This window comes from Mobula hypostoma, chromosome 5 (assembly GCF_963921235.1).
Source record: "Mobula hypostoma chromosome 5, sMobHyp1.1, whole genome shotgun sequence".
In the NCBI taxonomy this organism is placed as follows: domain Eukaryota; kingdom Metazoa; phylum Chordata; class Chondrichthyes; order Myliobatiformes; family Myliobatidae; genus Mobula; species Mobula hypostoma.
Window position 1 is genome coordinate 116,417,996 of NC_086101.1, and position 24,852 is coordinate 116,442,847.

Below are 24,852 nucleotides of genomic sequence, written 5' to 3' on the forward strand. Positions count from 1 at the left end.
GATAAGTCCCCGGGGCCTGATGGAATATTCCCCAGGCTGCTCCATGAGGCGAGGGAAGAGATTGCTGAGCCTCTGGCTAGGATCTTTATATCCTCGTTGTCCACGGGAATGGTACTGGAGGATTGGAAGAAGGCGAATGTTGTTCCCTTGTTCAAAAAAGGTAGTAGGGATAGTCCGGGTAATTATAGACCAGTGAGCCTTACGTCTGTGGTGGGAAAGCTGTTGGAAAAGATTCTTAGAGATAGGATCTATAGGCAGTTAGAGAATCATGGTCTGATCAGGGACAGTCAGCATGGCTTTGTGAAGGGCAGATCATGTCTAACAAGCCTGATAGAGTTCTTTGAGGAGGTGACCAGGCATATAGATGAGGGTAGTGCAGTGGATGTGATCTACATGGATTTGACAAGGCATTTGACAAGGTTCCACTGGGTAGGCTTAATCAGAAAGTCAGAAGGCATGGGATCCAGGGAAGTTTGGCCAGGTGGATTTAGAACTGGCTTGCCTGAAGAAGGCAGAGGGTCGTGGTGGAGGGAGTACATTCAGATTGGAGGATTGTGACTAGTGGTGTCCCACAAGAATCTGTTCTGGGACCTCTACTCTTCATCATTTTTATTAACGACCTGGATGTTGGGGTAGAAGGGTGGGTTGGCAAGTTTGCAGACGACACAAAGGTTGGTGGTGTTGTAGATAGTGTAGAGGATTGTCGAAGATTGCAGAGAGACATTGATAGGATGAAGAAGTGGGCTGAGAAGTGGCAGATGGAGTTCAACCCAGAGAAGTGTGAGGTGGTACACTTTGGAAGGACAAACTCCAAGGCAGAGTACAAAGTAAATGGCAGGATACTTGGTAGTGTGGAGGAGCAGAGGGATCTGTGGGTACATGTCCACAGATCACTGGAAGTTGCCTCACAGGTAGATAGGGTAGTTAAGAAAGCTTATGGGGTGTTAGCTTTCATAAGTCGAGGGATAGTGTTTAAGAGTCACGATGTAATGATGCAGCTCTATAAAACTCTGGTTAGGCCACACTTGGAGTACTGTGTCCAGTTCTGGTCACCTCACTATAGGAAGGATGTGGAAGCATTGGAAAGGGTACAGAGGAGATTTACCAGGATGCTGCCTGGTTTAGAGAGTATGGATTATGATCAGAGATTAAAGGAGCTAGGGCTTTACTCTTTGGAGAGAAGGAGGATGAGAGGAGACATGATAGAGGTGTACAAGATAATAAGAGGAATAGATAGAGTGGACAGCCAGCGCCTCTTCCCCAGAGCACCACTGCTCAATACAAGAGGACATGGCTTTAAGATAAGGGGTGGGAAGTTCAAGGGGGATATTAGAGGAAGGTTTTTTACTCAGAGAGTGGTTGGTGCATGGAATGCACTGCCTGAGTCAGTGGTGAAGGCAGATACACTAGTGAAGTTTAAGAGACGACTAGACAGGTATATGGAGGAATTTAAGTTGGGGGCTTATATGGGAGGCAGGGTTTGAGGGTCAGCACAACATTGTGGGCCGAAAGGCCTGTAATGTGCTGTACTATTCTATGTTCTATGTCCCTCAAGCATTCTATTTGTGTTGCTCTGGATTTCCAACATCTGCAAAGTCTCTTGTGTTAGTATTCCCCTGAGTCTACACCAGCAATCAATGAGATCCAATGCACTCTGACTGAAATGCACTTGGAGCCATTCTGAACCACAAAAGTCATGACACAAATGCAAAGCTGTGTTCTTTTGTAAGCCACTCTTGAAATGCCTTAGGTTACTAGCAGGGGTGGGGGGCCTCCATCAATCAGAGTTGAGCATGGATGTTGTGTGTTAGCAAGCCAGGTCAGTACGATATGGAGAGCAAGCTGTTGCCCATGTAGCAGGCTCCCCCTCTCCCTGCATCTGATGAACCCAAAGGAATGGCAGAGACCGATACAGTTTGGCACCAGCAGAATCACAGGAGTTGCCAGTCAGCGTTAAACACGGTGTAGGATTGCCTTTGGGACTCCAGCTCTGGATTTTTCCTCGGGGTTTACTCCCAAAGCCTTCCCCATGAGTGGGTCTGTCTACCTGCAAGGCAACAAAGGTTTGAAATCAGATCTTCCCTTCTCCTAGATGAGCTGTTGTACCCAATCTGCCCAAAGCGACTGGTTTTAAGGCGCCAGTAACCTGCCATTGCCCCTTCTCCTGTCAGTAGAAACGGTTCAACAGGGCTTAGTAGCTAAGCCACACATGAAGTCTAAGAGCTGGACTTGGTTGTCAGAGGCTATTGGAGACGCACGTCCTTGGGAGCATTGAATAGGTTATCCCCACGACCACACCCAGCTATGACAACCTCAAGGTCACTACCAATCACTTTAGGAATATGGGCTTTTTTTTCCATCTGCAAGAAATGGCAGAGTTCTAAGGTGCTTGGAAGTAGGTACAGAGGAGATGTCAGGGGTAAGTTTTTTACGCAGAAAGTGGTGAGTGTGTGGAATGGGCTGCCGGCGGATACGATAGGGTCTTTTAAGAGACTCCTGGATAGATACATGGAGCTCAGGAAAATAGAGAGCTGTGGATAACCCTAGATAATTTCTAAGGTAAGGACATGTTTAGCACAGCTTTGTGGGCTGAAGGGCCTGTATTGTGCTGTAGGTTTTCTACGTTTCTATAAATGTTGTATACCCTGTACAGTTGCATTTAACACCAGTCTCCCACTATCAAGTAAATTTATAAATTCTCTTCTCTTCATTCCATTTCATTCTTTGTTCCCTGTACCTCCTTCAGGATGACCGGTGGGATCTCCCTCTGTGTTCCCTGTGTGCTTCATTCTAGGGAAATGCACCATGTCTCTATCCCATCTGCCTCCACCACCATCCCTGGCAATGCGTTCCAGGCACTCACTCCTCTCCTTCAAACTTTCCCCCTTTCGACTTCAGTGTGTATCCTCCAGTACTTGACACTTCAACCCTGGGGCTTGCCTTCTGTGCCCCCAATAAAGCTCTATCAAGTCTCCCCTCCATCTCCACTACGTCGGAGAAAATCATCCCATTTTGTAGAATATAGAACAGAACAGCACATTTTCAGCCCATGATGTCATGCCAACCTTTTAGACCATAAGATGTAGGAGCAGGAATAGGCTGTTTGGCCCATCAAGTCTGTTTTGCTATCTCATCATGGTTGATCCATTTTCCCTCTCAGCCCCAATCTCCTGCTTCTCCTCGTATCCCTTCATGCCCTGACTAATCAAGAATCTATCAACCTCTGCCTTAAATATACCCAATGACTTGGCCTCCACAGCTGCCCGTAGCAACACATTTTAACTTTCCTTAAGATCAATCTAGCCCTACCCTCCTACATAGCCCTCCGCTTATATTTCATCCACATGTCTATCTAAGAGTTTCTTATATATTCCTAATACACCTACCTCTACCACCACCCCGGATGGGTGTTCCATGCACCCACCACCTCCTATACTTTCCCCCAAAAGCACTTTGGAATTACAGTGTGCCCCCTTGAATTCCCCATTTCCACCCTGGGAAGAAGTCTCTGTATATCCACTCAATCTGTCATCTTGTACACCTTTATCAAGTCACTTCTCACGCTCCTTTGTCCTAAGAGAAATTCCCTAGCTCACTCATCCTTTCCAAATAAAACATGCTTTCTAATCCAAGGAGCATCCTGGTAAATCTCCTCTGCACACTCTCTAAAGCTTCTACATCCTTCCTATAATGAGGTGACCAGAACTCTTAAACAAAGATAGCACCCTGGTAGATCACTTCTGCATGCTCCCCACCTCATCTCCCCACATCCTTCTCGCAATGGGGTGAAGAGAGCTGTACACAATAATTAAATTTATTTACTTATTGAGATACGACACCGAGGGGCCTCCTCCAGCTCTTCGAGCCACGCCGCCCAGCAATCCCCCAAGTTAACCCTAGTTTAATCACAGGGCAATTTACAACAAGCAATTAACCGACCAACCAGTCCGGCTTTGGACTGAGGGAGGAAACCCACGCGGTCACGGGGAGAACGTACAAACTCCTTACAGATAGCTGTGGGAATTGAACCTGGGTCACTGGTTCTGTAAAGTGTTGGGCTAACCTTCTGCTCCATCCATTGCCTCAGTCACTGGACTGTAAACACTTTAAACCGCTTTTTGTAATGCTGTTTACATCGTAAATACGCGCTGGTATTTATGCGTTTATGAGCAGTTTATTCCATATTCATACTAATTTTTTATTGTATAATTCTTTAGTTGGTATAATTGTACGGTTCTTGTTGCCCCACTATAGGAAGGATGTTGAGGCTTTGGAGAGGGTGCAGAAGACATTTAGCAGGATACTGCCCAGTTTACAGGGCATGTGCTATCACGAGAGGCTGGATAAACTTGGGTTGTTTTCTCTGGCGTGTCGGAGGCTGAGGGGGGAATCTGATAGAGGTTTATAAGATTATGAGAGGCACAGATAGAGTAGACAGAAAGTATCTGTTTCCCGGGGTTGAAATGTCTAACAGCAGAGGGCATGTATTAAAGGTGAGGGGGGGTAAGGTCAAAGGGGATGTGAGGGGTAAGTTTTTATCACAGCGAGTAATAGATGCCCAGAATGCACTGCCTGGTATGGTGGGGGAGGCAAATACATTCGCGGAAGATGGAGGGATGGACATTGTGTAGGTAGGAGGGATTAGTGTTTGGGTGTTTTTGATTTGCTTTTTAGCTAGTTCAGCACAACATGATGGGCTAAATGGCCTGTTCCTGTGCTGTTATGTCATGTTCTACACTGAATGTTGTAGTTTAGTATGCATGTAAGGACAAATGCACCTTAGCAAATTTCTAACACATGTAAATGTATGTGGTGAATAAAGTTGATTGCGATTGGTCCTTGAATTGTCTCCGTTACCAGCCTCACATATCGGTAACCGTGACAACCAGCCTCAATGGTGCATCATCATAACTCCAGTCTGTCAGTTCCTTGCACATTCAAGTAGAGTTGGTGTCAGAGAATCCCTGTACACTGCACTCCCAGCTTGTGGAAACTTGCAGAAACTTCCTGCCGCCTCCTGTAAGGAGTTTGTGCGTTCTCCCCGTGACTGCGTGGGTTTCCTCCGGGTGCTCTGGTTTCCTCCCACAGTCCACAGACGCACCAGATGGTAGGTTAATTGGTCATTGTAAATTGTCCTGAGATTAGGCTAGGGTGAAGTCAGGGGGTTGCTGAGCGGCGTGGCTCGAAGGGCTGGAGGAGCCTGTTCCGTGCTGTATCTCAATAAATAAACAAAAATAAACAACTTTGAAGGCAGCCGACCAGCAGATTTTAAAGTCATAGGGCACTACAGCACAGAAACAGACCCTCTGGCCCAACTATTATTCTGCCTACTTCCATCAACCCGCAAGTGGAGAGAGCCCTCCATACCCCTATCGTCCATGGACCTATCTAAACCTCCCTTAAATGTTGCCATCAAACCCTCACCCACCACTTCCGCTGGCAGCTTGCACCACCCTCTGAGCAGAGAAGTTCCCCCTCATGTTCCTCCTTCAACATTTCACCTTTCACCCTTAACCCATGACCTCCAGTTCTAGTCTCACCCAGCCTCAGTGGAGAAAGTCTGCTTACATTAGATTTTCCACCAAATTGAATTTTGCTCCAATCAAAACCCACATCCATCTGTATTACACAAATTTCCCAGTGGACTAAATGAGTTTAAAGAGTGCAGGAATTATACATGGTCGCTTGACCCCTGGTGTTCTACACTACAGCCTAGACCCCGACCCCCAAGATGCTGTCTAGACACCCTCATCTCAACATTAATCCAGACCAGCGGGATCCCCTGACCCTGCCAGATGATCGGAACAGTGTACATGGAGCTTGGGGAACTTCGAGGGTGGGGGCTGGGGAGAAACGGCCTACCTTCTCTTGTGTCCAACTAGACTTGCCTCGCGGTTGCCACCCCAGTATTTCCTGGGAATAACTTTTCTTGTCCATTCCAGCCAGCAGGAGGTCCATTGTGGTTCTGAGTGTTGTCTTGGTGCTGGTGTTCGGACTGCTAATCTATGCCGTGCTCACTTTCGCCTTTTCGTACTGATCCAGTGTTTAAACTTCAATAAAGTTTTGGAGAAATAGAAGGTGTAAGTGACTAAAAGACAGCGTCCATAGAGAAGAGTCTGCTCTCAGGGTTGGATCACAAACACGAGAAAGTCTGCCGACGCTGGGAAATCCCAGCAACACACAGGCAGTGCTGGAGGAACTCAGCAGGCCAGGCAGCGTCTATGGAGAAGAGCACAGTGGATGTTTCGGGCCGAGACCCTTCAGCAGGACTGGAGAAAAAAAAAAGATGAGGAGTCAGTGTGAGGTGGGGTGGGGTGGGGTGGGGTAGGAAGAAACACAAAGTGATAGGTGCAACCAGGAAGGGGACGGGTGAAGTAAAGCGCTGGGAAGTTGAATACTATCTCACTGCTTCACTGGAAAAGTAGTGAGACAGTGTTCATGGGTTCAATGTCCATTCAGAGATCGTATGGCGGAGGGGAAGAAGCTGTTCCTGAACCGTTGAGTGTGTGCCTTCAGGCTCCTGTACCCCCTGCAGCTTATTTCGATCCTGTGCGGTAGGGCCCCCGCCCCCGCCCCCGTCCATGCCAGACAGTGATGCGGCCAGTTCGAATGCTCTCCCCGGTACATCTCCATGCTCTCCACTTTGCAAGTGATTTGGTTACAAACCAAATCTCCTCAAACTCCGAATGACATACTGTATAGCCACTGCCTTGCCTTCTTTATAACTGCATGGATATATTGGGCCGGATTAGGTCCTCAGAGATATTAACACCAAGGAACCTGAAATTGCTTGCTCTCTCCATTTCTGATCCCTCTGTGAGGACTCTATCAAGCGCCTTTACTGAGTCGCGGGCATGCTGATCGACTTGCATGGTGGGAGCGGCAAACGAGACCCGCTGAGACGAAAGACGTGCGCACTTGGAAACCCGTGGCCAAGTGATAGAGACCCTCCACGTATCAGAGGCCCATCGATCACCGATCATCTGTCGATCTGATACCGTTCAGTAACAACACAGCACAGTACAGGTCCTCCGTCCCACGGTGTTGTGCTGGCCTTTCAGCCTACTCTGAGATCAATCTAACCCTTCGCTCCCATAAAGCCCCTCCATTTTTCTATTGCCCCGTGTCTATCCAAGAGTCTATTAAATGTTCCTCATATGTTAACCCCTTCATTCCTGGAATCGTTCTCGTGAACTTCCTCTGGACTCTCTCCAATGACAACATATCCTTTCTGAGATACAGGGCCTAAAACTGTTGACAATACTCCAAGTGTGGTCTGACTAGTGTCTGAAAAGCCTCAGCATTATCTCCTTGCTTTTATATTCTATTCCCTTTGAAATAAATGCCAACGTTGCATTTGCCTTCTTTACCACAGACTCAACCTGTAAATTAACCTTCTTGGAGTCTTGCAGGAGGACTCCTAAGCCCCTCTGCACCTCTGATGTTTGAACCCTCTCCCCATTTAGATAACAGTCCGCACGACTGTTCTTTTTACCGAAATGCATTACCGTACGTTTCCCGACACAGTATTCCATCTGACGCTTTTTTCCCATTCTTCCAATTTGCTGCAATCGTGTTGTTTTCTCAACACTATCTACCCCTCCACTTATCTTCGTATCATCCACAAACTTTGCCACAAAGCCATCAATTCCATTATCTAAATCATTGACAAACTATATGAAAAGTAGCGGTCCCAATACTGACCCCTGAGGAACTCCACTAGTCACCAGCAGTCAACCAGAAAAGGCCCCTTTATTCCCCCTTGCTACCTCCTGCCTGTCAGCCATTCTGCTATCCATGCCAGTATCTTTCCTGTAACGCCACAGCATTTTATCTTGTTCAGCACCTCATGTGTGGCACCTTATCCAATGCCTTCTGAAAATCCAAGTAAATGACATCCACTGCCTCTTCTTTGTCCACCTTGCTTGTTACTTCCTCGAAGAACGGATTTGCCAGGCAAGACTTCCCTTTACAGAAACCATGCTGACTTTGACTTATTTTATCATTAATCTCCAAGTACCTCGAAACCTCATCCTTAATAATAGACTCCAACACTTTCCCAACCACTGAGGTTAGGCTTACCAGCACTGGCCTATAATTTCCTTTCTTTTGCCTTCCTCCCTTCTTAAAGAGTGACATTTGCAATTTTCCAGTCCTCCAGGACCATGCCAGAATCAAGTGATTCTTGAAAGATCATGACCAACATTTGGGATATTTCAGAAACTCATAGATAGACACATGGATGATATAAAATTGGAGGCCTATGTAGAAAGGAAGGGTTAGGTTGATCTTAGACTAGATTACAAGTTGACATAAAATTGTGGGTGGAAGGGCACGGGCTGTGCTGAAATGTTGTATGTGCTATGTCATTTGTATCTGCCTCTACCACCCACCCTGCTAGTGGGTTCCACATACCCATAACTCTCTGTAAATAAACCTACCCCCTTTTCTTCTGGCCAATTGCCTTAAAATTATGCCCCCTCATATTAGCCATTTCTGCCCTGGGGAAAAAAAGTTCTCTGGTCATGGATTCAAACCCCATGCTGTCTATTCAATTTCTTCTGCCTCTTATTAAGTCTCCTCTCATCATCCTTCGCTCCAAAAATAAAAGTCCTAATTCGCTCAACCTTTCCTCATGCTCTGTAATCCCAGCAGAATCCGAGTACCCTGCACCTTCTCTAAAGCCTCCACATCCATTCTATAATGAGGTGACCAGAACTGAACACAATACTCCAAGTGTGGTCTGACCAGGTGACCAACAGCAGTGGCAGCAATGCAAGGGCACTAACACCATTTCTCATGTTAACATAGTCATAGTCATACTCATACTTCATATATCCCAGGGGCAAATTGGTTTTCGTTACAGTTGCACCATAAATAATAAATAGTAATAGAACCATAAATAGTTAAATAGTAATATGCAAATTATGCCAGTAAATTATGGAATAAATCCAGGACCAGCCTATTGGCTCAGGGTGTCTGACCCTCCAAGGGAGGAGTTGTAAAGTTTGATGGCCACAGGCAGGAATGACTTCCTATGACGCTCTGTGTTGCATCTCGGTGGAATGAGTCTCTGGCTGAATGTACTCCTGTGCCCACCCAGTACATTATGTAGTGGATGGGAGACATTGTCCAAGATGGCATGCAACTTAGACAGTATCCTCTTTTCACACACCACCGTCAGAGAGTCCAGTTCCATCCCCACAACATCACTGGCCTTACAAATGAGTTTGTTGATTCTGTTGGTGTCTGCTACCCTCAGCCTGCTGCCCCAGCACACAACAGCAAACATGATAGCACTGGCCACCACAGACTCGTAGGACATCCTCAGCATCGTCCGGCAACATGGTATTAGATCCTCAAAAAGGAATAGAAACAGGAACAGGTCCTTCAGCCCACGATGTTGTACCAGGCGTAGCCCCTCACCCCTGCTGGGGCATAGACTGCCGACTACAGCTCGCCAGAGTCCTCTGTCCTGAGCCGGTCTTAAAAGTCGTCGCAGGCGTAGCCCATCTTCCTGAGGTATCCTTCCTCTCCCAGCGATAACGTTTTCTGGACCATCTCCAGCTCTTGGTTTTTTATGGGATCGGGTTGCTAGCCGCATGCCCAACCCCTCCTCCTCCTCTCGCAGCCGGGCTTGCATCCAAACTAACTATAGTAACGCAGTGGTTAGCGGGACCCGGCGTTCCGAAGCGTCTGTAAGGAGTCGCTGTACGTCCTTCCCGTGGACTGATGTCTACAATAAGCCTACTGACTCTCACAGCTATCTGGAGTCTTCTCACCCTGGCTCTTGCAAAAATGTCATCCCCTTCTCGCAATTCCTCCGTCTCCGCCACATCTACTCTCAGGATGAGGCTTTTCATTCCAGGACGAGGGAGATGTCCTCCTTTTTTAAAGAAAAGGGCTTCCCTTCCTCCACCATCAACTCTGCTCTCAAACGCATCTACCGCATTTCATGCACATCTGCTCTCACTCCATCCTCCCGCCACCCCACTGGGAATAGGGTTGCCCTTGTCCTCACATACCACCCCACCAGCCTCCGGGTCCAACATATTATTCTCCGTAACTTCCGCCACCTCCAACGGGATCCCACCACTCCCATCCCTCCCCACTGATCTCCCTCCTGGCACTTACCCTTGTAAGCGGAACAAGTGCTACACATGCCCTTACACTTCCTCCTTCACCACCATTCAGGGCCCCAGACAGTCCTTCCAGGTGAGGTGACGCTTCACCTGTGAGTCGGCTGGGGTGATATACTGTGTCCGGTGCTCCCGATGTGGCCTTCTATATATTGGCGAGACCCGACGCAGACTGGGAGACCGCTTTGCTGAACATCTACGCTCTGTCCACCGGAGAAAGCAGGATCTCCCAGTGGCCACACATTTTAATTCCACATCCCATTCCCATTCTGACATGTCTATCCACGGCCTCCTCTACTGTAAAGATGAAGCCACACTCAGGTTGGGGGAACAACACCTTATATTCCGTCTGGGTAGCCTCCAACCTGATGGCATAAACATTGACTTCTCAAACTTCCGCTAATGCCCCACCTCCCCCTTGTACTCCATCCGTTATTTATTTATATACACACATTCTTTAACTCTCTCTCCTTTTTCTCCCTCTGTCGCTCTCACTATCCCCCTTGCCCATCCTCTGGGTTTTTCCACCCCTCCCCCTTTCCTTTCTCCCTGGGCCTCCTGTCCCATGATCCTCTCATATCCCCTTTGCCAATCACCTGTCCAGCTCTTGGCTCCATCTCACCCCCTCCTGTCTTCTCCTATCATTTTGTATCTCCCCTCCCCCTCCCACTACTACTTACTAGCTCTTCTTTCAGTTAGACCTGACGAAGGGTCTCGGCCCGAAATCTCTTCCTAGAGATGCTGCCTGGCCTGCTGCATTCAAGAACAATCATGTTCACACTCCAACACGCAGATGCACACAGGCAGACTCATAAACATGCAGACGCCGCCTTCACATGCGCGCGCAAGCACGCACACACTCACAGTCACACCACCAATTTCACGCGACACGAAGAAGCAGACAACAGACCAGCCTCACGGTAACATTCTAACCATAGCATCTTCGCTCAGACACGCAGGTGGTCAGCGTCCAGTGGCATGGAGTGAAATACGACTGGGGCCTGGCACTGCCGTTGTGATGTGTCATCATTTTTCGCCAACTCCACTGCTGAGGTCTTGATGGGATTGCTTTCTGTCGGAAACGTTCCCCTTGACCTTGCCTCCAGGGGTGACCCCACCCGGAGCAAGGCGTCAGATGAAAAACTCCAAACGGCATCGCTATTGGGTTCTCCACAACGACAAATGGTTCCGTTATCTCGGAATGTATACAGTGTGCGTGTGTGCGTGTGCGCCCCTAACTCCTGGTGGAGTCGTCGGGGCGCTGTCATGACAAGCTTTTGTATACAGTACACAACCTGAAATTCTTAGTCTTCGCAGACATCCACGAAACAGAAGAGTGATGCCTGATGGTAGCAATGAGAAGAGGGCAAGTCCTGAGTGATTGGGTCCTTGATGATGGATGCTGCCTTTTTGAATCTTCTCTCCATGAAGAGGTCCTCGATGCTTGGGAGGCTGGTGCCTATGATGGATAGTTCCCAAGAACCAGGAGCTTGTAATTGCAGGAGTTGGTGAGCCTGTGCCTTTCTGCTCTGGTCGGATTGTCAGACATTCTTGATTGCGCTTATATGCCTAATGCAGCAATTTTGCAATTAACTGAGGACAAATACATAGATGAACCAAAACGCCAGTGAATCCACGTGAATGTGTGTGTGGGCAATGTGAGGTCGCTGAGTAATAAAATGGACGAATTGACGGCGCTTGTCAGGAGTCAGAGAACATTTCGGGAGAGCAGTGTCATGTGCTTTACTGAGACATGGCTGCACGAGGACATACCCGATCAAAGCATTTCCATAGAGGGCTTCCAGACCGTTCGAGCTGACTGGAATTGCATTGAGAGCGGTAAGCATAAAGGAGGGGGGCTTGCGGTTCTGGTAAACAACAGATGGTGCAATCCTGGTCATATTACGATCAAGGAACATGTTTGTAGCCCGGATATTGAACTTTTTGCTGTTGGACTCCAGCCATATTATTTGTGGGAAATCTCGCATGAAATTGTGGTTGTTGTGTACATCCCTCCCTCTGCCAACCCGATGTCGGCGTGTAACATCATTTACACCGTCATAGCCAGATTACAAACCCAGCACCCGAGTGCCCTCATTACCATCTCAGGTGACTTCAACCATGTTACCATGGCTAGAACACTGCCCAACTTCACGCAGTATGTGAGCTGTACAAGCAGAGGGGCGAGGACTCTGGATTTGATGTACGCTAACGTTAAGGATGCATACAGCTCCTCTCCCCTCCCCCCACTGGGAAGGTCAGATCACAACCTGGTGCATCTAAAACCCTGCTATGTGCCTCTGGTGAAGAGTAAACCTGCAACCTCGAGGACAGTGAGGAAATGGTTGGAGGAGGCTTATGAGGTGCTCCAGGGTTGTTTTGAGGTGACAGACTGGCAGGCACTCTGTGAGCCACATGGAGAGGATATTGATGGGCTCACAGAGTGCATCACTGATTACATTAACTTCTGTGTGGACTGCAATGTTCCGACAAGAACTGTCCTTTGTTATTCAAATAACAAGCCATCGGTAACAAAGGACATTAAGGACATCCTGAACGCTAAAAAGAGGGCGTTTAGAGATGGAAATAGGGAGGAACTGAGGGCAATACAGAGGGACCTGAAAGCCAGGATCAGGGAGGCTAAAGACAAGTACAGGAGGAAGCTTGAGTGGAAACTCCAGCAGAACAACATGAGAGAGGTCTGGAGGGGGATGAGGACCATCACTGGGTTCCGGCAAACTAGTAACAGAGGAGCGGAAGGGCAGTGTGGCCAGGACCAAAGAACTTAACCTGTTCTTTAACAGATTTGACATTGTGGCCCCTGCCCATCACCACATGAGCCATCTGTTGTTGGCCCCCAACCAACACATATTCCACTCTCCCCTCCTACCCCTTCTCACAGTCCCCCAGCCTGCTCTCATGACTATACCCCTTCCCCACATGAAACCACCACGGTGGGCTTCACAGCTGAACAGGTGAGAAGACAGCTGAAACGTCTCAACCCAAGCAAGGCTGCAGGACCGGATGGTGTCAGTACCAGGGTGCTCAAAGCCTGTGCCCCTCAGCTATGTGGAGTACTTCGCCATGTCTTCAACCTGAGCCTGAGGCACCGGAGGGTTCCTGTGCTGTGGAAGACGTCCTGCCTCGTCCCTGTGTCGAAGACACTGTGTCCCAGCGGCCTCAATGACTACAGACCGGTGGCATTGACCTCCCACATCATGAAGACCCTAGAGAGACTTGTTCTGGAGCTGCTCCGGCCTATGATCAGGCCACATTTAGATCCCCTCCAGTTCGCCTACCAGCCCCAATTAGGAGTTGAGGATGCCATCGTCTACCTGCTGAACCATGTCTACGCCCACCTGGACAAGCCAGCAAGCACTGTGAGGGTCATGTTTTTTGACTTCTCCGGTGCATTCAACACCATCTGCCCTGCTCTGCTGGGGGAGAACTAACAGTGATGCAGGTGGATGCTTTCCTGGTATCATGGATTCTTGATTACCTGACTGGCAGACCACAGTACGTGTGCTTGCAACACTGTGTGTCCGACAGAGTGAGCAGCAGCACTGGGGCTCCACAGGGGACTGTCTTGTCTCCCTTACTCTTCACCATTTACACCTCGGATTTCAACTACTGCACAGAGTCTTGTCATCTTCAGAAGTTTTCTGATGACTCTGCCATAGTTGGATCCATCAGCAAGAGAGATGAGGCTGAGTACAAGGCTACGGTAGGAAACTTTGTCACATGGTGTGAGCAGAATTATCTGCAGCCTAATGTGAAAAAGACTAAGGAGATGGTTGTGGACCTGAGGAGAGCTAAGGTACTGGTGACCCCTGTTTCCATCCAGGGGGTCAGTGTGGACATGGTGGAGGATGACAGATACCTGGGGATACAAATTGACAATAAACTGGACTGGTCAAAGAACACTGAGGCTGTCTACAAGAAGGGTCAGAGCCGTCTCTACTTCCTGAGGAGACTGAGGTCCTTTAACATCTGCTGGATGATGCTGAGGATGTTCTACGAGTCTGTGGTGGCCAGTGCTATCATGTTTGCTGTTGTGTGCTGGGGCAGCAGGCTGAGGGTAGCAGACACCAACAGAATCAACAAACTCATTCGTAAGGCCAGTGATGTTGTGGGGATGGAACTGGACTCTCTGACAGTGGTGTCTGAAAAGAGGATGCTGTCCAAGTTGCATGCCATCTTGGACAATGTCTCCTATCCACTACATAATGTACTGGGTGGGCACAGGAGTACATTCAGCCAGAGACTCATTCCACCGAGATGCAACACAGAGCGTCATAGGAAGTCTTTTTCTTTTCAAATCTTTTTATTGTTATATACAGGGAAAATGACATGAGTACGTCGAAGTAACAACACTTACAATGCCTCAAAAAAATTATCTTAAAGATTGAAAAATAATTTTGTGATAACAAAAAAAACCTACTAAGCAGAAAAGTGAGAAAAAAAGAACCCATTAGGTGTACAACCCCGGAGTCATGCGTCATACAAAAAGCTTCTAAAAATAAACATCCAGCTGCCAGCAAGAAAAGAAAATATACTAAAAAATTTACAATTAGATCGTGGAAAAATTATAACAATTAACTCAAATGATAATAACGAGCAAATGAGCCCCATCTTTCTCAAAATCAAATAAAGGTTCAAAGGTTCGACTTCTAATTTTCTCCAAACTAAGACATAGCATCACTTGAGAGAACCATTGTGACAAAGTGGGAGCTGATGTATCCTTCCACTTCAACAAAATGGCCCTCCTAGCTATCAATGTAACAAATGCAATAACATGTTGGTCAGACACAGAAATACCATGAATATTTTGAGGAACTATTCCAAAAAGCACCGTTAATTTATTAGGTTGTAAATTAATTTTAAGTGCTTTAGAAATTGTTGAGAAAACCGACTTCCAGAACTGTTCCAATATAAAACAAGACCAAAACATATGTGTCAGTGTAGCTATCTCAGTTTTACGTCTATCACAATGACTATCAACATTAGGAAAGAGTTCAGAAAGTCTCCCCTTTGTCAAATGATAACGATGTACAATTTTAAATTGAATCAATGAATGTCTAGCACAAATTGAAGAAGAGTTAACCAATTTCAATACCTGTAGCCAATCCTCCATTATAAAAGTCAAATTAAATTCCTTTTCCCAATCCTGTTTAATCTTAGATAAAGGACACTTATCCCATTGTAATAATAAATTATAAATTCTTCCAATAGAACCCTTAATCAAAGGATTCATATAATAGTATCTAACAGGTCAGCTCCAATATGTAAGGAAAATTACTTAAATATTTTTGTAAAAAATATTTCACTTGAAGATATCGCAGAAAGTGTGAGTATGAAAGAGAATATTTATCAATTAATTGTTCAAAAGACATCAATCTATCTTCTTTAAATAAATCCAAAAAAGAATTAATACCTTTATTTTCCCAAAGTAAAAAAATTGGATCACTCAAAGAAGGCTTAAAAAAGTAATTTCAGTAAATTAAACTAAAGTTTAAATTTTTTAAGATTAAAAAAATTGCGGAACTGGAGCCAAATTTGTAAAGAATACTTAATCACAGGATATAGGTTTAAATTAACAACTTTACCTAATTGCATAGGCAAAGGAGCTCCCAATAACGAGGTTAAATAAAACTGTTTTACAACTTTCAGTTCCAGGTCTACCCAAATTGGTCGATCACTCTTATCAACCCAGTATAACCAAAAAGACATATATCACACATTAACAGCCCAATAATACATTCTAAAATTAGGCAAAGCAAGACCTCCATCCTTTTTCAATTTTTGTAAATGACATTTACTAATTCTTGGTCTTTTATTATTCCAAATAAAAGATAAAATAATAGAATCAATCTGATCAAAAAACTTCCTAGTCAATAAAACAGGAATATTCTGAAATAAATATAAAAATTTTGGTAAAATCATCATTTTAACTATATGAATACGACCAACAAGTGAAAATGTAAGTGGACTCCATCTACTAAATTAATACTTCATAGAGTCTACTAAAGGAACAAAGTTAGCTTTATAAAGATCCTTATATTTTTTAGTAATCATAATACCTAAATATCTAAAAGAGTCTGAAACTTTAAAAGAAGTATTATCATATATAGAGACAGAATCATTTAAAGGAAACAATTCACTTTTACTAAAATTTATTTTATATCCTGAAAAACCTCCAAATTTATTAAATAATTTTAGCAAGGCAGGAATGAATTCGTCAGGGTTAGATATATAAACCAATAAATCACCAGCGTAAAGAGAGACCTTGTGCATGGTCTCATTCACAAAGATCCCATGGATATTTTTAGCCTCACGAAGAGCAGTAGCAAGGGGTTCTAATATTAAATTAAACAACAACGGACTTAATGGACAGCCTTGCCTTGTCCCCCGTGAAAGCTGAAAAAAAAGGAGACCTACGATTGTTAGTGACACCAGTAGCAATAGGGGCTTTATATATCATTTTAATCCAATTATTAAAATTAACACCAAAGTCAAATTTCTCCAAAGCATTGAATAAATATTTCCATTCAACTCGGTCGAATGCTTTTTCAGCATCCAAAGATTCAACACATTGTGGAGTTTTAAAAGAGGATGAATATATAATGTTAAATAATCTCCGAACATTTGAAAAGGAATAGCGACCCTTTATAAAGCCTGTTTGATCTTTACAAATAATTTTACCCAAAATATTCTCCAACCGATTGGCCATTATCTTTGACAAAATCTTAGCGTCGACATTCAGTAATGAAATAGGTCTATATGAAGCACAGTAGGATCTTTATCTTTTTTAAGAATTAAAGAAATAGAAGCCTCATAAAAAGTAGAGGGCAAGTCACCTTTCACAAAAGAATCCTTAAACATTTCCAACATATAAGGAAAGAGCAACTTCCCAAATTTTTTATAAAATTCTACAGGATAACCATCAAGTCCCAGGGACTTACCAGATTGCATTGAAAAAATAGCTTTATGAATTTTAGCTTCAGTGATTTGAGCATCGAGAGTTTTTTGATCCTCAGCCGCGATGTTAGGAAAAACAATCTTTCGTAAAAAAGTATTCATTTTCTTTTCCTTTTCAATCTTTTTATTAATTTCATAGAATGAAAACATAACATAGCAATAATACAAATAGTAGGAGATACATTGTTACACTTAAAATGAGTAATTGTAAGACCAAATAAGTATAAATTGACAAAGCTCCCAATCATGTAGAATAACAATGAATAATACAAAGCAAAAAAAAACTGAACAAAAATCATGAAAAAGAAAAAAAAAATAGAAAAAAAAACAAACCCCATCCCAAAAAAAGACTAAACTAAAAGACTTGGGCAATACTAACAACTTAAAAATGGGAAAGAAGAAAACCTTAGTGTCGACGACTCCATTCCCCTCCAACAACAGTACAGAGAGATAAAACAAGTTTGGAAATGATCAAATTACATCAAATGAAAATGCTGAATGAATGGCCTCCAAGTTTTTTCAAACTTAATGGAAGGATCATAAACCGCACTTCTAATTTTCTCCAAATTCAAACACACCATAGTTTGTGAAAACCAATGATATACAGTAGGAGGGTTAATCTCTTTCCAATTCAGCAAAATGGATCCTAAAAATGAGGGGGGCTTGCCCTCCCGAATTTTAGATTCTATTATTGGGCAATTAATATTCGATATTTAAAATTTTGGTTACGAGATTTGGATGTATCTTTAGATCCACATTGGGTAAATCTTGAATGTAATTCAGTACAAGGGTTTTCCTTGGGTTCGATTTTAGGAACTTCACTTCCTTTTACTTCTTCTAAATTGTATAAACAAATGAATAATCCAATAGTTAAGCATACTTTATGTATATGGTTTCAATTTCGAAGATTTTTTGGGTTCAATGAATTTATTTTAGCAAGTCCTATTATATCTAATTTCCTTTTTCAACCTTCCACTATGGATCAAGCTTACTTTGATTGGAAAACCAAAGGTATAATACGTTTTCGTGATTTATTTCTGGATAATTGTTTCATGTCTTTTGATCAACTTTCTAATAAATATAACTTACCCAGATCTCACTTTTTTAGATTTCTACAGATTAACAGTAACTTTTTAATTACTGTTTCTCCTAATTTTCCACACTCATATCCAATGGACACTTTGGAAAAAATTTTAGATTTAAATCTTTCTCAGAAATGTGTTGTAGCAATTATTTATAACATAATTATGAATTTATGTCCTGATGTTTCCAATAAAATTAAAGCTGACTGGGAAAGAGAACTTAAGATTATTATACTGATTGAAAAATGGGAAAAAATTCTTCAATTGGTTAATTCATCCTCCGTATGTGCTAAACATGTGTTGATACAGTTTAAAGCAGTGCCCAGGGCTCATATGTCCAAAGATAAACTATCTCGTTATTATTCTTACATTAATCCAATATGTGACAGATGTCATTTCGAGATAGCTTCTTTAACTCACATGTTTTGGTCATGTCCTTTGTTGGAAAAATATTGGAAAGATATTTTTGACATTATTTCAACAGTTTTGAATATAGACTTACAAGCTCATCCAATTACTGCTATCTTTGGATTACCAATGATAGATTCAAATTATTTAACCTCTTCTGCACGTAGGATGATTGCATTTCTTACTCTAATGGCTAGAAGCTCCATTTTGCTGAATTGGAAAAAAGCATTCATTTTAGAGGAATCTAACGGACATTGAGATTTATATAGCTCAGCATAAAAACCTTGAAAAATCTTATTAATTTCTTCATTTTCCTGAGCTAAGGTACCATCTTTCCTACGAATTTTCATGATTTGCCTTTTGGCTGCAGCCATTTTTAATTGAGATGCAAGCAGTTTATTATTTTTATCTCCAGACATATAAAATTGGCTCTTTAACTTAAGCAAATATCCTTCAATGGGATGAGTTAATAACAGGTTATATTGTGATTGAAGTTTCACCCTTTATTTAAATAAATTAGTATTGGGGGAAATTGCATAAATATTATCTAAATCTTTAATTTGTTTTGAAATTCTATCTAATTCTGCTTTAGTTTGTTTTTTAAGTTTAGCTGAATAAGAAATAATCTGACCATGTAAAAATGCTTTAAATGTATCCCATATAACTAATTTAGATATACCCCCTATATCATTAAAAAGAAAAAAATTCTTTTATCTGGGTTTCAATGAAACTGACAAAGGCTGAGTTTTGCAATAATGTCTGAGACATGCGCCAAGGTGGGCGAGCAAGAATGACATCATCAAATTCAAAAGACAAACTCAGAGGGGCATGATCAGATATAGCAATAGTGTCATATTCGTAAGTTTTAACACTAGGCAGGAAGCGGGGATCGATTATAATATAATCCTCAGGATCCTCGAATCTCCCGCCCTGATATGTGTCTCTTGAGCAAAAATTATATCAGGTTCGAATCGGTTAATAATTTTAAAAGTCTTCTTTCGTTTAATAGGATGATTCCAGCCACGTACATTCCAACTTATTATATTAATCTGTTTGAACACCATACTATAATTTTATTCTACTTTATACATGCACAAAGCACATACCAATACGGGATGATCAAAGATGGCGGTGATGAAGAATACAACCAAATAAAAAACACGCATGCTCCGGAACCACCCAATGGGAAAAAATTCCCAACTCTAAACCCACCCACCCACACCCGGAAACCCGAAAAAGGCAAGCGATCTACGATGGAATTCAAAGCTGCTGACTGCTCTGTCTGTGTTTTCTTTCCCTCCGCCCAGTTAGTAAAAAAGTAGACTGACCTTGTGAAAAATACAATAAAGTCTCAGCAAAAAAAGGTATTTACATTCCATCGACTAATAAACAAGAAAGAACCAAAATAATGTTATCTCTTAGAGAGAAAAACCAGCGCCATGTTTAAGTTTAATATTAATTCTCTAAAAAAGCTTTAAATTCAATTATAAAATGTTATACTAAAACAGAAAAAATATATAAAAAGCCCTATTAGTAGGAAAAAACTACCAATTAGCTGATTAAAAAAAGAAATAAACCAAGTATTAAATTAAAGGAACAAATCGCCTTATCTTCTTCCCTCAGTCGTAGAATGTCCAGAGATCATTTAAACAGAGATACTTAAACCATAGATCTTTCCAAAGGAAAACCAATAATATGCAATAAAGAACAACTCTCCGTTTTCTTTAATTAGTCTCTCGATGAAATATACAAGTGACCTCCATAAATCTTCTTTCCAAAATGCGAATAATATAGAAATAGCCAAACAGCCTTTCAGATGGATCATTCAACAGCGGCGTTGGTGACGGCGGCAGGTAAAGCCTGAACAAAATCCAGTGCAGCTTTTGGATCAAAAAAAGTACGAGGAGGAGAATTAGCAGGGAAAATTTTAATTCTTGTCGGATACCTCAGAGACAGAAAAAGTTTTTTTATCATATGCTTGTTTCATTACCAGGACAAATTTTGATCTTTGTTCCATTATCTCTCTTGGATAATCTTCGTAGAAGCGGAGTTCAGATTCCATAAATCTAAAAGCTCTCTGTTTTCTTGCCTGTTGCATTATTTGATCTTTAATTTTAAAGTGATGAAAGCAAACCAGAACAGATCTTGGTTTACTAGAGTCCTTCGATTTTGAGATAAATACCCTGTGTGCCCCTTTCTATAGCAGGTGGCTTTGATAGAATGGTGGGAAATAAAGTGTGGAAAAGCTTACCAAAGTAAGCCGTTAGATCTCCATCTTCAGCTCCTTCCTGCAGCCCAACAGTTCTTATATTCCTTCGTCGAGACCTAGTTTCCAGGTCTATAATTTTATTTTGATATCTTTCCAAACGAGTTGTAGCTTCAGACAATTTTTGCTTAGTTATCTTCAATTCCTCTTCGTGTGAAATAACTTGAGTTTCCAGGTCTTTAAGTTTTCCCAGAAATGACTTCATTTCATTACTATTCTTTTCCAGTTGGTCTTTAATTGATCCATTCTGATCCTTAATTGAATTCAGTGTCCGAACGATATCTTCAACCCACGATGGCATTTCATCAGATCTTTCTTTTTGCACCTTCCCTTTCCCAGTACCTTTATCACTGGGTTCAGGTAAATTCTTCCCACTTCTTGTAGACATAGACATATTGATCACCCTCAAGAATCAACAAGTAAAAATTTTAAATTCAAAGCTTAAACTAGGGGGAGAGAAAGAAAACTAAGAGCAGCACAAAAATACTGCTACTCCATTTGCAGACAGAGGCAGTCCCGCGTCATAGGAAGTCATTCCTACCTGTGGCCATCAAACTTTACAACTCCTCCCTTGGAGGGTCAGACACCCTGAGCCAATATCTAATATAAGCCTGGACTTATTTCCTGGCATAATTTACATATTTCTATTTAACTATTTATGGTTTTATTACTATTTAATTATTTATGGTGCAACTGTAACGAAAACCAATTTCCCTCGGGATCAGTAAAGTATGACTATGACTATGACTGTGTGTGTGTGTGTGTGTGTGTGTGTGAATGTGTGCACTCAAAACTTGTCAACGTTCAGTTTCCTCCACAAATGGCTGAGTTCCTCCTGCATTTTGTGAGTCACTCCAGATTTCAGCGTCTGCTGTCAAATGTGCCTTCTGGATTCACCTTCTCAGTCCATTCATCCACAAAGACAAAGAAAGCAATTATAAAAATACTCTTATATCTACTGATCCTCACACACAAACTCTCTCCCACACACTGTCATGAGCCCTGAGGACCAGTGCGGTGAGTCTCAGAGTGTTGGGCTCCAAGGTTTCTAGAGCACCCGTATTTGTTCATTGTTGTTTTACCTGGAGTCGTTAAGCCTTTGTGATTTCTGTTTAATCTTGTCAAGTTTATTTTGACTGGCACGAGTTTTCAGCGAACTGTGATTATTTAAAGCAGACTCCCGATTAGCACTTACCGCGGGGTCCTTGGGTTGAGAATGATTCATCTTGCAGTGTCGCTCAGTTGAGCCATTGATGTTCTGCTGGAATTCCTATGAATAAACTCTTGTTTCTGTCTATATGTGGGAGTCTGTCATTCCTCAAAATCTGGGTTCAGTCGTTTGTCAGTACACACCATCTCACACACACACACACACACACACACAGTGACACTCACACACATACACACACATTCACACTCACACTTACACTCACACAGACTCTCACTCATGTACACATACAGAATCATTCAAGCACACCATCCCACTCACATTGTCAGTCACACACAAGGAAACTATTCATACTTTCACACACTCACACACTCACACATTCACACACTCACACTCACACTCACTCATGTACACATACAGAATCATTCAAGCACACCATCCCACTCACGTTGTCAGTCACACACAGCGAAACTATTCATACTTTCACACAATCAGGGCATCCTCCAGCCACAGATCCATTTGGACACACACTTACACTCACTATTTCTCTCTTGTATTACACAAACACACACACAGGCACCGACTCAAAGATTCATACATGCACGCGTAATCTCGCATCATAACGTAGAAAGGTCTCGGCCTGGAATGTTGACAGTTTGTTCATTTCCCTGGATGCAGTCTGACTGGATGAGTTCTTCCAGCACCTTCTGTGTGTTGTTCTAATCGCGAAGACCCTCTCTCAATGGAGATAACAGCACCGGCGTGGCCCGCGTCCAAACTTGCAGTCCTTGGATGCGGGTTATTGGTTTTATTGTTCTTTCCCGCCCCTTTTCACGGTATCTGGCCTCCAAAATACGAAAGGTTCAAAGTAGCTTTATAATCAAAGTATGTATCTGTCATCGTATATGTAATGCCCTGGTTCATATTTTTACTGTTATGCTGTATGTATTTCATTTTGGCAGCTCTGCAAGAGCAGTTTGCCCCATTTTCAGCTTGTTTAGGTTATTGTTGAAGATAAGAGATGAGGAGAAATGTGTGCCATGCAATTAGGGTGGTCAAATTTACGGGAGATTTCTCTGGAGAGGGACACTGAGGTTGGGCCTGGGGCTTTTGTTGAAGAGGAGATGAAGAGGGAAGACACAGGAAAGAAGAAATCATTAGTAATGAATCTGAAGAGTGAGTTTGTTGAATGCCTAAGAAATGGCTTTTTAGAGCAGTTTGTCATAGAGCCTTCCAGGGGATAGGCTATACTGATTGGTGTTATTTAATGAGCCAGAGGTGATTAGGGAGTTTAGGAACCAGTGATTGCAATATGATTGAGTTCAACTTGAAATTTGATAGGGAGAAACTAAAGTCTAATGTGTTTCTGTGGAGTAAAGGAACTTACAGTGCTATGAGAGAGGAGATGGCCAAAGTAAATTGGTAGGAGCTGCTGGCAGGGATGTCAGCAGAGCAGCAATGGTGTGAGTTTCTGGGGAAAATGAGGAAGGTGCAGGACATGTGTATTCCAAAACTGAAGAAATACTCAAATAACAAAATAGTACAACCGTGGCTGACGAGGGAAGTCAAAGCTAATATAAAAACAAAAGAGAGGGCATACAACAAAGCAAAAATCAGTAGGAAGATAGAGGATTGGGAAGTTTTTAAAAAGTTACAGAGAGCAACTAAAAGAATTATTACAAGGGAAAAGAGGAAATATGAAAGCAAGCTAGCAAATAATATCAAAGTGGACAGTAAAAGCTTTTTCAACTATGTAAAAATAAAAGAGAGATGAGAGTGGATATAGGACCACTAGAAAATGAGGCAGGATAAATAATAATGGAGGACAAGGAGATGGCAGGTGAACTGAATGAGTATTTTGCAACAGTTTTCACTGTGGAAGACACTAGCAGTGTGCCTGATGTTGTAGTGTGTGAGGGAAGAGAAGTGAGTGCAGTTACTATTACAAGGGAGAAGGTGCTCAAAAATCTGAAAGACCTAAAAGTACATAAGTCACCTGAAACAGATGAACTGCACCCTAGGGTTCTGAAAGAGGTAGCGTTAGAGATTGTGGTGGCATTAGAAATGATCTTCCAAAAATCATTGGGCTCTGGCTTGGTGCCAGAGGACTAGAAAATTGCTAATGTCACTCCACTCTTTAAGAAAGGAGGAAGGCAGCAGAAAGGAAATTATAGACCAGTTAGCCTGACCTCAGCGGCTGGGAAGATGTTAGTCAATTGTTAAAAATGAGGTGATGGAGTGCACAGGACAAGATAGGACAAAGTCAGTATGATTTCCTTAACCATGTTGATGAACCTGTTGGAATTCTTTGAGGAGATTACAAGTAGGATAGATAAAGAGGATGCAGTGGATGTTGTATATTTGGACTTTCAGAAGGCCTTTGCCAAGGTGCCACACATGAGGCTGCTTACCAAGTTAGGACCCTGTGGTATTACAGGGAAGTTACTAAGATGGTTAGAGCATTGGCTGATTGGAAGAAGGGAGGAAGTGGGAATAAAGGATCCTTGTCTGGTTGGCTGCCAGTGACTATTGGTGTTCTGCAGGGGTCGGTGTTGGGGCCACTTCTTTTTATGCTGTATATAAATGATTTAGATGATGAAATAGATGGCTTTGTTGCCAAGTTAGCAGATGATACAAAGATTGGTGGAGGGGCAAGTATTGTTGAGGCAGAAGGACTTAGACAGATTAGAAAGTGCAAATGAAATATAAAGTTGGAAAATGCATGGTCACGCATTTTGGTAGTAGAAATAAATGTGCGGGCTATTTCCTGAATGGGAAGAAAATCCAAACATCGATGCAAAGGGACTTGGG

The 24,852-nt window shown here is 42.9% G+C and overlaps 1 protein-coding gene across 2 annotated transcripts in view; it reads left to right on the top strand.

Annotated features, from left to right (window-relative positions):
* LOC134346269 (protein phosphatase inhibitor 2-like) overlaps nt 1-6,070 on the top strand; it is a 71,776-nt gene extending 65,706 nt beyond the window's left edge. The window contains exon 7 of one of the 2 annotated variants that reach the window (XM_063047611.1): nt 5,943-6,070. In XM_063047611.1, coding sequence (XP_062903681.1) covers nt 5,943-6,037 — 95 coding nt within the window. In that variant the 3' untranslated portion in view covers nt 6,038-6,070. The remainder of the gene's footprint in view (nt 1-5,942) is intronic. The other variant, XM_063047613.1, reaches the window with a different exon arrangement.
* Nucleotides 6,071-24,852: the final 18,782 nt, after the last annotated feature.